Genomic DNA, 12,961 nt, shown 5'->3' with positions numbered 1-12,961 from the left:
CCAGATAACACAACTGCTGCACTAGGAGAGCCATGTCCAATGGGAAACAAACAAACTACTTTTTTCTAGGAGCCAGTGATGTAATTTAAATGAAAGAATTCACTAGAAGAAACAAAACTACCCAAGCAATACACAGTTCTTCATTTTGAAATATACTCTTTTACCTTGGTGGCAAAAAGCCCTCACACATCCCAACCAGGGGTTTCCAGCACGAAGGCTCAGCAAGATTCTTTTCTTAAGCAACTTACTACAATCCAAATTTCTGGTAATTTGTGGAATAGAAAATAAAAAGGACTAATCTTTCCTATTTTCAACATCTCTTCATGGAGCCAAATAAGGTCTGTGGTAACAGAGATTCAGTAGGTCATAGACAAAGTGTTGTAATAAATTATTTACTCAATGCTTAGAACAAACCACACAGCAGAGGACTGAGTTAGTGGTGCCCAAGTCCCGAGCCTGGGAATGACATGGAGTGGTGGCTTTTGTTCTTGTTTTTTAAGTCTCCAGTTGGCAAACTGCCTGAAAGGAAGCCAAAACTGAGCAGAAAGAGGGCAAACCCCAAATCCCTGTTTGAGAAGGAATCTCATAGTATATTCTCCCATGCTCGCAATTCTTCCTCCCCTAGAATGGCACTCAGAGCAGACCCTGGTGTGGGGACAAGAGAGGCCACCCCATGCAGATTCCTTAGGACATCTCTGCCCAGCCATTCATCAGCTGAAAACTCAGGCTGGAGCTCTGATCTGGGCTTTGTCTTGTTAACACACAGCTCACTTCAGTCCCAAGGCAAACATTCCAAACCCATCAGGCCCATACACAATACTAAGATAAGGATGCTCCTGTATCCTTGCCTCCCCTTAGAGGAAAAATGCCATTAGTATACAAGCAACACAAATGCTTCCTCATCATCCCCCACTGCTAAATATAATCCCATTCTGCAGCCACACAGTAGCACCAGGACTCATTTCAGCACCAGGTATCTGCATATGTCAATGTTTACATCTCAGCTGCTTCTCCAAGGACCTTTGGAAAGCAGCAGAGATAAATATTTCTTTCTCTAAAACAAAAAACATTGCAGTCCAAGGCAGAGATCTACAGCATACCTTACGTTTCTCTAATTAAAACACCCATAGAAAGGAGAAAATTGGCTCTCAACTGAAAGCCGACCACGGCAGAGCCAGTGAGCCTGGTTGTTACATGTGCTGCCATGGAAAGGTCACCCCAGAGCCTTGAGAACAAGTGATCTGCACCAAGATTTGAAAGCAAGTTCTGGAGTGGCTTTTAACACTTTTTTCACTCTGGGGAAGACAAATATAGATCTGTCAGGTTTGTTTTTATAGTCAGAGAAGTAGTTTTTCAGCAGACAATTTGAAACTCTGGAGGTCAGAAATACTACCTGCAGAGAACAAGGAAAAACAATGTAATTGACCAAAAAAAAGAGTTTTAGCTCTCTTTTGAGATTTTTAAACTCTTCAAATTGAAAGGAAAATTGAATGTACTGTAGCAACACCACAAAAAATATCTCAATTAACAAATCTACTCCCTGTGTCTTTTCTCTATTAATATATGTCTATTAATTTAATCAGTGATTTATTATCCTCTAATCTCCTACTGGAACACTGAATTATTTTGACTTTTACATCATTATTAAATTCGGGTTTTGGCAGCAACTGCTCCTCCTGGCTACTCTGATACAGCCCTGTTATCTCTAGATGAGCACATCCAGTACCCTGTGGTGCACCTTTGCAGGGAAGGAGTTCACCACCAGAGCACATAAATCACTAAAGCCACTGTTATGTCCCAACCCTGATGACTTTTGTAGAGCTGGAAGACTGCAAAGCTACCTTTTTATTTCCAAACCAAGCAAATTTGATTTGGAAACCTCATGGCCTTGTAAGTGCAGGATTTCACAACATAGCTTGCACAGAGTTGCTTTTCAGGATGGAACTGTGCTTTAATTGCTGAGAATTATTTCACCATGGCAACCTGGCTTCAGCAATCAGACTTCTTGCTATATAGCCCAAGATACACAAATGCAGACAGCTCGTTCTGTTCAGAGAGTACCAGGGTGCAGACAAGTTTGTCTTTGTAAAAAATGGTTTTGTTTCCTCACTGCCATCTTGCCTTGCGAGCTCTCTTTGTATGACAACAACCAAAAATTAACTGACAATACAAACTAGTTTCCTGCACCACTGTAGCCTAAAGAAAACCTGCAACTGCAAAACCATGTTAGATATGGAGCTCAAGCTTACCCACATACTGTGTTTTGGAAGATGGGTGCATATAGTGTCTCATGTACTTGCAATGCAAAATCACAACTATTTAGGCACAAAAAGTGTCTTGTTTCAGAAGGCAAGTTAGTTATTTCTGTAGGGAAGAGATTAAAAATAAGTTCAGCACCTGCCTTCCTGCTACAGTTCCACCTTGGAAAATGACACCTCTATCACACAGTAGGCAGGACTTAAACAGCTGAAACCTTCACATAAACTTTGTCTGCTTTCCATCTAAAAAAATGTGGTTTAATGAGACAGAAATGTGCCAGGGCACACCACAACTGCGAGTGCACGTGGAAACACAGGTATCAACACAGCTACTTCAAACAGCTTGCTTTGCAGGAGCTTCAGTACACAGTATAAACTCAGATACACAGCATGAGGGAAAAAAAAAGCCTGACTTGTTTTCACTATTCATAAGCAATTTTGCATGCCTGCACCTGTCACCTCACTTTTAAAGCATGTGTACTAGCACACACATGTGCATCTTGCTGCACTGAGACACAGAGCTAGGGGGAATTCAATCATCTACCAGTCATTACTTATTGAGCAGGTTGGGCAAATAAATACCAGGGTGCCAAAGCAGATTGTGGGGCAAAGAAATACCTATGTGCCCACCTAAAATTTTCACCCTCTGTATCAAGCTCCACAAACTCATCTCTCACACTTTTAGTTAACCACAGCATTTTAATTAGGAAGGATATTTATTCACTAGAAAATATTACCAGTCAACGTCACTTCTCAATGGTAGAGATCAAAAACTTCCCCACCCCCCCATCCACCCCCCCCATTATAGGGGAAATATTTTGCCTTTAATTTAAACACAAGTCAGTTCAGGTAAGCCCCATCTCTCCTGGCATGCCTTAGACCAGATCCTGTGAGGAGAAGCAGATCCTTTCAGTTTTAGTGTGAACGATCTTGCTAAACTTAAAAATTGAAGTCCATAGAAGGCATAAATTGTGTCTCCTCACAGGGTCAGAAAGTCAGTAGGAAAAGGAATCAAAGCATTATCTTAACTAGGCAACTTTCATTAACAAATGATACATACAAACTTTCACTAGTGTAACCATGCAGTTAAGTTTTAAAGATTTTTGACAGAATGATGCAATGCTCTCTTCAGTTTTGTCAACAATGTTTCAGAATTTCTTAGAAAACATCACATTGAAGCTTTTCTGTACAACAGAGGAAGGAAAAAAATCTATTTAAAATACAAACTATGGATTCATAGGCCAAAGTAAAGAACATTTGAGTGACTAGTTGAAAAAAATAGTAGGGTGGGTAATAGTTTAATTACTGGTACAGTTAGATCACTGTTAATTAGCTAGTGGGACAGCAGTGATTCCCAACCTTAATTTATTACTTTTTCAAATACAGCACAGGAGACTGAAAAGCAAGTAGAAACACCTTTATAGACATACTGATCCACTAGCAACTAGGAAAAACCCCATAGATATACCCAAACTATACCTCCAAGAGGTGTTACCTCCAAGAGCCTGTTAAGATACAAATTCAGTGTTTTAATTAAATGCTGAAATGCTGAAAGTTCCTTTCACCTGGGGAACATCTGCTACCACGCGTTCCTGCTGTCTGAACAAAAGCACTTCTAAACTTATTTCTGTAAAAGACAGGAAAGAACTTGAAAAATTAACAGAGCAGAATTTTATGACAAGCTTAAGCAGCCTGGCTTCAGTGCTAATGGGCTTCATTCACTCAAAGAAGCAGGTTTGCTCTTCAGAAAGCTAGAAGAAAGTGTTAAACCATACATCCAACCCCCTTTCAAGAGACTAGGTGCTGGCAGCTCTTAAAAGAAATGCAACATCTCTTCTCTGACAGCAATTTGCTGAAGTTTTAGTTAAGATTCTGTTGAAGCCCACAGCACCAGGGATTAAGAAAAGAATTTTAGAATTCCCCTCAACAAAATAACACACTAACAAACTCAATTTTGGTGTAATGACAGAGAGATGTACCATAGAGGAACAGATAGATTTTGCCTCTGCCATCCTAAGACACAGGACAACTTACAGGAGATCACATTCCTAACACCACACCTCTTAAAAAAATCAAAAAACGGGAAGAGAAAAGCTCTTCTACAGAGAACTTTTTTTCTCCTAAAAACCTACCTGGTAAAGGTCTTGGAGTGCACAGATGTTTGAGATCCCAGAGAAGACAGACAGAAATTGTGTGAAATAGATAACTTTCCCATAAAGTGCAGCACCAGAAACATGGGCTATTGCAACACAGGAAAAAAAAGAGACAAACCAGGAATTGTAGTCAACACCCAGAAGGATGCATGTTGCACACTCATACTTCGCTCATATATAAATGAAATAGTCTTCCAGACTGAAACAGGCAGCTAAAATCTGGAATAAATCTAGAATAAACAAAAAATGCATACCAAGAAAACAAGATAAAAGAAGGGTGAATAATTTCACAGGTCTGAGGATACAGTCAAATCTATTCTTTGTAAAGTGTCCAGGAGGCATCTTCAGTAAAAAAAGAAGCAAGCATACTTTTACCTCTAAACAAGAGGAAAATGCTATTAAACCTTGGCCAGAAGCCCTTTCTGTACGAGCTCTGGAGACACCTTAGAGGGTTGTTCCAACACAGAGAATTTTAGCAGTGCTCTCCCTCTGGCTATCACTTCACAGGATGTGGAACACATCACCTAAATACACCTCCGTGCTGTAAATACCTCTGAATAAAGGCACCAAGTTCTTCATTAAGGTAATACACTGTACATGGTTCAGCAATGTCCACAAAGGATTCACAGAGGATTATCCCAAAGAAACAGAGGATTGCCTGGCGTGCTGGACCAACCTGGGAGACGCAGCACCTTTGCAGAGCACAGCTCCAAGTCCTGAGCTCCAGCAAGAGCCCCAGTCATGGGGCTTTGCCAGAGGTATCTGACAGTCTCCTGGGGGACTGAACGTCAGGGAGAGCACTACAAGTTTTGTGTCTACAGCCAAAAGAGACTTTGCTACCTGTGCATGCTGGGACCACCCAGCACACACAGGGAGAGCCACCTCTCCAGCAGGCACATTCCAGCCAGATGAGCCCACCAGGCTGGCAATGCCACCCAAGCCTGCCCTGAGGACAGGACACTTGTGTCCAAGAGCAATCTCCACAAGTACATCCATGCTCCCATTCGCACAGAAGAGCCACCAGAGTCGCTCCTGCCTGGTCACCCTTTGCCAAAGCACAAGATGCTACTGCCCCACAGTGTCACCAGTCCCTTCTAAGCAGCTGAAAGTCACAAAAGGCCATCATTGTATGAGGAATCAGCTCCTGTTACAGAAATATTCAGCAGGACACAGCATGACAACTAGTGATGTCAGCTGCCCTGAACCAAACATTTTGAACTATTTCAGTACAACGGAAAGTTGTGGGAGGGAGAAAGAAAAAGAACAGGATAAAAATAGCCAGCGTGGCTCTGGAGAGAATTTTGCCTATAAGCCCCTTTCCCTCCATACTGTCCTCCCTCCCCTCTCTTCTGTCTGTCCCAGGCTTTTGCATTAATCAGATCAGCTAGTGCTAAACAAGGCTCTTCTAATTACTTTCTAATACTGTGAACTGGACTAAATTATTGAAAAATGTTTCTGCCTGAATTAGAATAAAACAGGATTGATTGTTTAAGTATTTGCTTTAGTCCTGCTGATACACACAAGTGTCACAGACAACAGCTGTCTTCAGCCATGGGAGTCCCTGCAGCAGAGAAGCTTCTCTGCTCCTACCCATCTATGTCCCAGCTCATGAACACAAGACGACAATCTTGCATGATCACCTAAAAGCCAAAACACAATGTCAAAATCAAATTAGTTTCTTCCTCATCTTGCTACGAATTCAGAAAGAGAGAAGGAATTTAATTTTGCAAAAACTTTTGAGTGCTGGCTATAAAAATACATAGCAGCATCCAGAATGCCAACTCAAACTTGCTAATTTATCCGAATGAAACAATCATTATCACCCTATCACTGAAGACAAGTAACTACACTCTTGAAAAGCACTTACCCAAAAAAAGAGTGGGGCTGGTTGTTTTATTTTTAGTTAGTCTCCAAATCAAAGCCTGGGTAACACTGTAAAAAGGGAGGCTCTTTTGAGAAAGGGGAGGTTTAACATATCTATTTCCACACTCATCCAGGATGATGTGTAGATATAAACCACACAGCAACTTATCCAAAGATGTTACACAGTGCCATCACAACTCTGTAGCCTGCATCATTCCTCTTTCCTACCACTGTATCCCTGATTAATAGCCAACTATCCCAGAGGGACTCAGTTCCACTGGAGACTTAAAACACACAGACTAGGAAGCTGCATGGGGAATAGCCCCTGAAAACTGCCAGTACAGGACCCAAAGTGTCACAGCACTGCAAACACACTTGAGCATCTGCATCAGGACTCAGGCACTGGCGGAGACAGTGAACATTTTGTCCTCAACTCAGCAGCTTGTGGCTCTGAAAAATGCTTATGGCTGGCTCTTTACCCGCTGCGACCAAAGAAGGGAGAGATCCCAGGAACCCGAGTCTTCTTTCCACTTGTTCTGCTTGAGGCCAGTAAAATGCAGACCTCTGCAAGGAAGCTGACAGGAATCCAGTGTCACAAGAAACTCGGACAATTAATGAAATAATGCTAAAAAATAGAATAATATTCCAAGTTTTGACATGATTACTCTTTGCCCTTTCCTCTTCCACATCTCTCAAGAACCACCAACTCACAGAAATCAAAACAACAAAATCCAGAAATACTGCATCCATTTTAGGTTTTTCTTCCTCTCTAATTATGGGTTAAATAATAGCACAATTCATTACAGAAAAGGGGAAAAAATGACATTAATGTATTTCAAAAACATATGAAGTGAAATGAAATTAAACAGCCCTAATTAAACACCATGTTAAAGGACTTCTCAGCTATGCTGTGACTAATTTAAAGGGGAGATGACACTGTCCTACTATGTCTCAATTTTTTTTTAATCATTACAAGTGCGCAACCTTGGTCCCATCCCTGAAGTGTTAAACACAGTTTACTAACCAATATGATGAAAGATACAAAGCATCTCCAGAGTTCTTCATAGCTGAATCACTAATAATTTAAAAGAGCAATAAACCTAACCGTGGCTTTCATAAAACATTAATTAGAAAGACTGAGAACACATCTGTTGCTTTTGTTACATTTTCCCCCCTTTCTGGTTCAGCTGTCTTTCCCCCACGCTCTTTTAAACCTTTCTCAGGTTCTCAGGGACTGCTCTTCTCATGAAGTCTTTCTGCTTCCTCACACCTCCCTCCTCCTTTCCTCGGTGTATTGATTTCTCCTCTGGCAGCTGTTACTGCTAACGTGTGGCACACAGAGCACCCAGCAGGCAGGAGGAGCTGGACCTGCTAATGAGAACAACTTGCAAGTTAAAAGTTTCGAGTGCGTTAGTTGGAACTACTCAAACTGGAGGTAAATAACACAACAAATCTGCTGTGCAGGAAATCAAACTGATTAACTATTGCACAAGAACACCTGAGCTTTATAATTCACAAGCAGGAGAGAGATAGGAGTGGAAGCAGTTTAGAGCAAACAAAGGTATTCTATTCCTTGTCCATTGTGAATTTCTGCAATTCCTTCGCAGGAAACTGTGACCATAACAGCTCCCAGCTAGGCCTGAGAAAAGGGCTTAAAATGCAGCAGGGGTTGCTCATAACACCAGGCTGTGCACAAGCAAGATATCCTCCAATCTCATCACCAAGCCACTGGTGATGGCCTGACCAACAGGAGAAAAATTACTCCATACAGAGCTCAGCATTGTATAGACTGCAGAGAACTCCATCAGCAGTTCCAAGTGGCCAAGCTTAGAAGTGGTATTTAATACATTTCCTCTGAAAGAGATGGCAAGATATTACAGTAATTTGGGATACATCTCCTTTAACTTCTCATGACTATAACTTAAGTATTACCACATGAGGTGGTCACTCTGTCATTGCAGGCATTGCACCTTTGCATTCAGACACAGGGCATTAAGGGACCTGTTCTTTTCTACCACCAATAAGGTGGACAAAGCTCAGCTGTGGGTGCCTCTGTTCAGAGAAATCCCATCCCAGCTGTCATCAACAAGTCACCATTTTTGGCCTAAATGAGGTCCCATGTGGTTCCTTTCTTCCACCATCATTGACTGGGCTCCTCACTTTCTGAAGCACTAATATCCCATTCTGCAATAAGGAAACTTTGATTGGATGTAGTATTTACCTGGCTCCTCACCAGCGCCTCTGCTTTCACACTGCCTGAGCTCTTTACAGAATAGGATGAGTTTCTATTTTACAGAACAAAGCAAGATAATGTAAAACAGGTAAGGTCAGATAAGGCATCTGAAGCAGATTTAAGAGGAGAAATACGAGAACCAGTATGGCATCTAAAGAAAGTTTTTTGTGATTTCACATTTCTCTCTAACTACGAGCCAAAGGAGATAACCCAGATAAAAAAGACACATTAAAAGAACATTTAACTACAAAACAGTAATCACTCCCATCTAGTAACAGCTCAACAAAATATTAATTCACGAGTCCAAAACATTTCATGTGTGACAATATTTTCCTGCTTTCACAATAGTTTTATAGTACACATCAAAAATAAATCTCAGAAGAAAAGCAAAATTATGCACAATTTCTGCACGTACTCCAGTAAGAGGAGAATAACTGAGGTTAATGTTCCATTTCTTAAAAAGCATTCACTGAACAAATTAAAAATATATGTTTCACTTCTAAGTCACAGGAACTTACCTATAGTATAAAATAAACAGCCATAGATACTTAACAAAAGGTTTGGCAATTCTTCCCTACAGAGGCACCCATCTATTTCCATCTGGGAGTGCTGCCAACAGAACAGCTACCAAAAACTTCAAAAGGTTCACATCATGAATAGCGAGTCGCTGGCCAAAGGATTTTATGATATGACCAGCTGTGTAACACCGTATTGAATTATAGACATGCTGCCCCCAAAAATGCAAAGAAGGGACGTTAAAATTGTTGAAAAGCTGAAAGAGAAAATTCAATTCTTTAAATTAATGCTTGCTATGGGAAAATATTTTTAACAGGGAAAAAAACCCAAACAACTGCACTACGGGACTTTTTAAAGAGCAAATCTAAGCAGCTGTTCCCACCAAGGCTGCTCCAAGCTCAGCGAACTCCTCTAGCTGAAGTCCCAGCCAGAGCTCAGCCGTTTTATGATCAGAACATTCTGCTTTAATAAATGGCTCCCTTAAACTCGCTTGGGGAGAGACATGAGTCAACAGAGGAAGAGAGGGATAATGTTTCTGTTGACAAACATTTAACAATTGGCAACAGACAGTAGGAAACGGGGACGAACGAAAGCTTGCCAAATAAAGTTATGCTGAATGAACAAGGCTCCTTTTTGGAGCAGCACTTCAACTTTCCAGATTCCAGAAAAATATCTGAATACAACCAAAATAAAAAAGCTACAGTTGTTGAAGAAAGAGGCTTCTAATCCTAATATTTGTGGTGACGTTTTCCCCTACCAACCAGAACGGGTCAGAACTCCTCCGAATCAAATTACGGCATATCCTTTGCCAAAGAGTCTGGTTTTGGTCTCAGTAGTCATCCACGTCTCAGTGTTCATACAAGCCCTTCTGAGCTGCATGAGCAATTTTCCCCCCTCATCTTACAACATTTCTGTAGAAAACTTGCCAAAGCATATGTAGCATCTTGGTCAGACTCCTTATTCAGGCAAGCCAGGACCTTCACTGTCTGATTACGTCCTGGAAACTCAGTTCTCATGAAAGCGCAAACAAACCCCGACTGCCGTATTAAGGGGGAACAAATGTTCCTCTCCAAGCGCTTACTGCCGTTCCAACTTCCAGCCGCCCGATCGCTACACGGGACCCAGAGGGAGCCAAAAGCAGCCTCCCTCCTTCCTCCAGCGAGGAGCGGGGCTCGGGAGCTGGAGCTTTCACTGCAGCCCCAGCTCCCTCCCGTGCCGGGATGCCCCGTGGGCAGCCGCCCTGCCCGCCCGGCGCCACAGCCCCCGCCGGACCGCCCTTACCGCAGCACTTTGCCCACCGCCTGCAGGACCATCTTGCAGCTTAATCCAGCCTTGGGGCTCTGGGCGAGCACGGGCCGTTCAGCGGGGAGGCTGCAGTGATCCCCCACCATGGTACGGCGGTGCGGAGCGGCGACCGCAGCTCGCTCGCCCCAGCTCGCCGCCGCTGTCCCGGCCGCCCGCCCACCGCCGGCCCGGCCCGGCCCGGCCCCGCCAATGGCGCTGGGGGCGGGCGGTGCCGCGGCTCCTCCGCCCGCCCCGCCCGCCCCAGCCCGGCCCGGCCCGAGCAGGGCCCGGCACCGCCCCTGCGCCCTCGGCGCTGCGGCCGCACGGGCAGCGCGGCCCGGCCGCGTTACACAACCCGGGCAGTGCCGGCACGGGAGAGCGCGGCTGGCCGGCACCAGCACCAGCACCCACGGAACAGTCCTCCACCCCTTTTTTTGGCAGCCGCAGAACAAGCAAGGCGAACTAGGACGGTGCCTGACGGAGCGGGACACGGGGCAAACGTTCTGCTTTGCTGTCTGCACTAGCCAGGCTGGACTCCCGGTGAGAAACGGGAATAACGATGTCTTTCGTCAGCAAGGTTTTGCACTGCTCTCAGTGCTCTGTGTCACATGCAAGGACATGGGCTACCAGAGCTACAGTCCTACCTAGCGCATGGCAGCCCAGCAATGACACCGAGACCTTTATTAGAGACACTTAAACAGAGGAAGGGTGAAGAAGAAGGCCATAAACAGTAAGAGGTGACTTGCCATTGTGACCAGAGTTAAGAGCTAAGCACTGGGTAATGGTTCTCGGAAGATGGGTGATTAAGCAGTGTCCCCAAACACAAGGTCCATTGTGACCCATGTTCACTTTTGCCTGGATAAACCACATGGCCATGCGTTTTCCTAACAGATCTTAGAAAGGCACTGTCCAACTCCTTCACCGTGCCTGGTAAACACCAGTCCACATCCCTTTTGGACAGGCAGCTGTGCCCACAGGTTGCAGATGTAGCATTTAGAGCCAGACGCAACAAAAAATGTGACAGGTGTGGCATAATGGGACCTAGAACAGAAAGTCTTGAGGACATTACTTATTCCAACACACTGAAGCCTGGCCCATGACATCTCAGAGGAAACAGTAGGTTTGCCATATAAAGTACACCTGCAAGACTAGCTGCAATCGGAAGGGGCAATTCCCCATTCAGAATATAGCCAAGTGTTCCAGTTTGCTTACTGAACAGGCTTGTTGAATTCAGCTTAGCACGAACAGTGACTCTGCTGCTGCCACCAACCTGGCATCACCCGGTCAAAGCAGGCTGGAATGTGGCTGCTGTTTGCACAAACCCCAGAAACCGCAGCCCCGTGATGTAACCTGAAGGAAAAATGTGCTGCTGCTCAGACCCGAAGCATCTACCCAGGAAGGGGTGTTTGTCAGCTATGCACTTTGAGTTCCATGTCCAAGTTAGGCCTCCTCACCCTTGTGAAGCAGAAGATACTTTGATTCCCACTGTACAAGCAATCCACTAAAGATGGAGTTTTAATGACTTCACTGATAGCACAGAGGAAGCCTGCAGCTGAACACAGTTCAGTTTTCCACACTGAACCCTGGCACTTCATACAGGAGATAATCCAACCTGTGAAAAATCTGATGCTCTGTCAACCTTTTCCCCAAGTAAGAGCAACTTGTGACAGTAACATTACAAAGCAAGAGTCCTGGCAAATGGAGGAAGGGCACCTGCCAAAAGGGCAGCTGCCCTTGCTTTGTCCAATAGTGAAATCTGCACAGAAAGAGTTTAGTTTTTTAAAGAACCACCTTAAAAACAACAAGCCTGTGATATAAAGGAGCTTAAGTTTTAATAAAAGTCTGTCTATCCAAAGTAAATTAAAGAAAAAATCCAGGGGTAAAACCAAAATAAATACAGCTCTGTGGTATTAGAGTTGTATTAGGAAAGTTAGCCTCTCCGTGACTCCAACAGCAAAACAGTCGCTCTTCAGAGATGGAGGTTCAGTGATCTCATGCAGGTTAGGAACTGATCCTCTTCTGGTAAAACAAAATATTGACTGAAAACAACTTTCAAACCTGATCACTTTTTACTTTGGTGCAAATAAATGGCTTATTTCTCTCTTCTGCTAGCTTCCACATCAACCCAACATTTTTTCTTTCCCTTTCTTCAACCACATGTCTCTGTGGCACCTATCATTTTCCTCTATTCAAGCAGTATCCTCTCTTTTGATCAACTACATGCTACAGTTTACCTGTAATATAGATTTTATGAAAGTTGTGGGAAAACCCAGCATCTCTAAGTCAATTTTAAATGCTTCAAAATAAAGAAAAAAAAATATCACATTATTATAGGAAACACAACTTAGGCACGCACACTTTATTTATAAGGCATCAACACAAATAATTTAAACTGCATGTGCAGTACAGATTCTTAAAACTTTGACAAGATGTAGAACACACGTGCTGACACAAATGGGTTTATTTGAGAGCTGCTTCATCCAGAAAGAAGAGTACTCCATCTACAAGGAGTGTTTATTTGAACACAGCTGCTGGTCTGATCTCCACCTGTGCATATTCAAGAATGCATATCTACACTTCCTTAAGGGTGTGTCTACAGCCATCTGAATTCCTGCCTATTTACATTCATTAGAAGCCTCTTTTTCACTTGTTTC

At 43.4% G+C, this 12,961-nt stretch overlaps 1 protein-coding gene across 7 annotated transcripts in view; it reads right to left on the bottom strand.

The window, feature by feature from the left end:
• Window positions 1-12,961, bottom strand: part of MOB2 (MOB kinase activator 2) — a 108,561-nt gene that overhangs the window by 18,555 nt on the left and 77,045 nt on the right. The window contains exon 1 of one of the 7 annotated variants that reach the window (XM_002199114.6): window positions 10,305-10,532. The exons of 5 other annotated variants lie outside the window; for them this stretch is intronic. In XM_002199114.6, the coding sequence (XP_002199150.2) occupies window positions 10,305-10,414 (110 nt within the window). In that variant the 5' untranslated portion in view covers window positions 10,415-10,532. Of the gene's footprint in view, window positions 1-4,390; window positions 4,510-10,304; window positions 10,533-12,961 lie in introns of those variants that run through there. One more of the 7 variants, XM_030273996.4, reaches the window with a different exon arrangement.

This window comes from Taeniopygia guttata, chromosome 5, assembly GCF_048771995.1.
Source record: "Taeniopygia guttata chromosome 5, bTaeGut7.mat, whole genome shotgun sequence".
Taxonomy (NCBI): domain Eukaryota; kingdom Metazoa; phylum Chordata; class Aves; order Passeriformes; family Estrildidae; genus Taeniopygia; species Taeniopygia guttata.
This window is presented reverse-complemented; position numbering and strand designations above follow the sequence as displayed.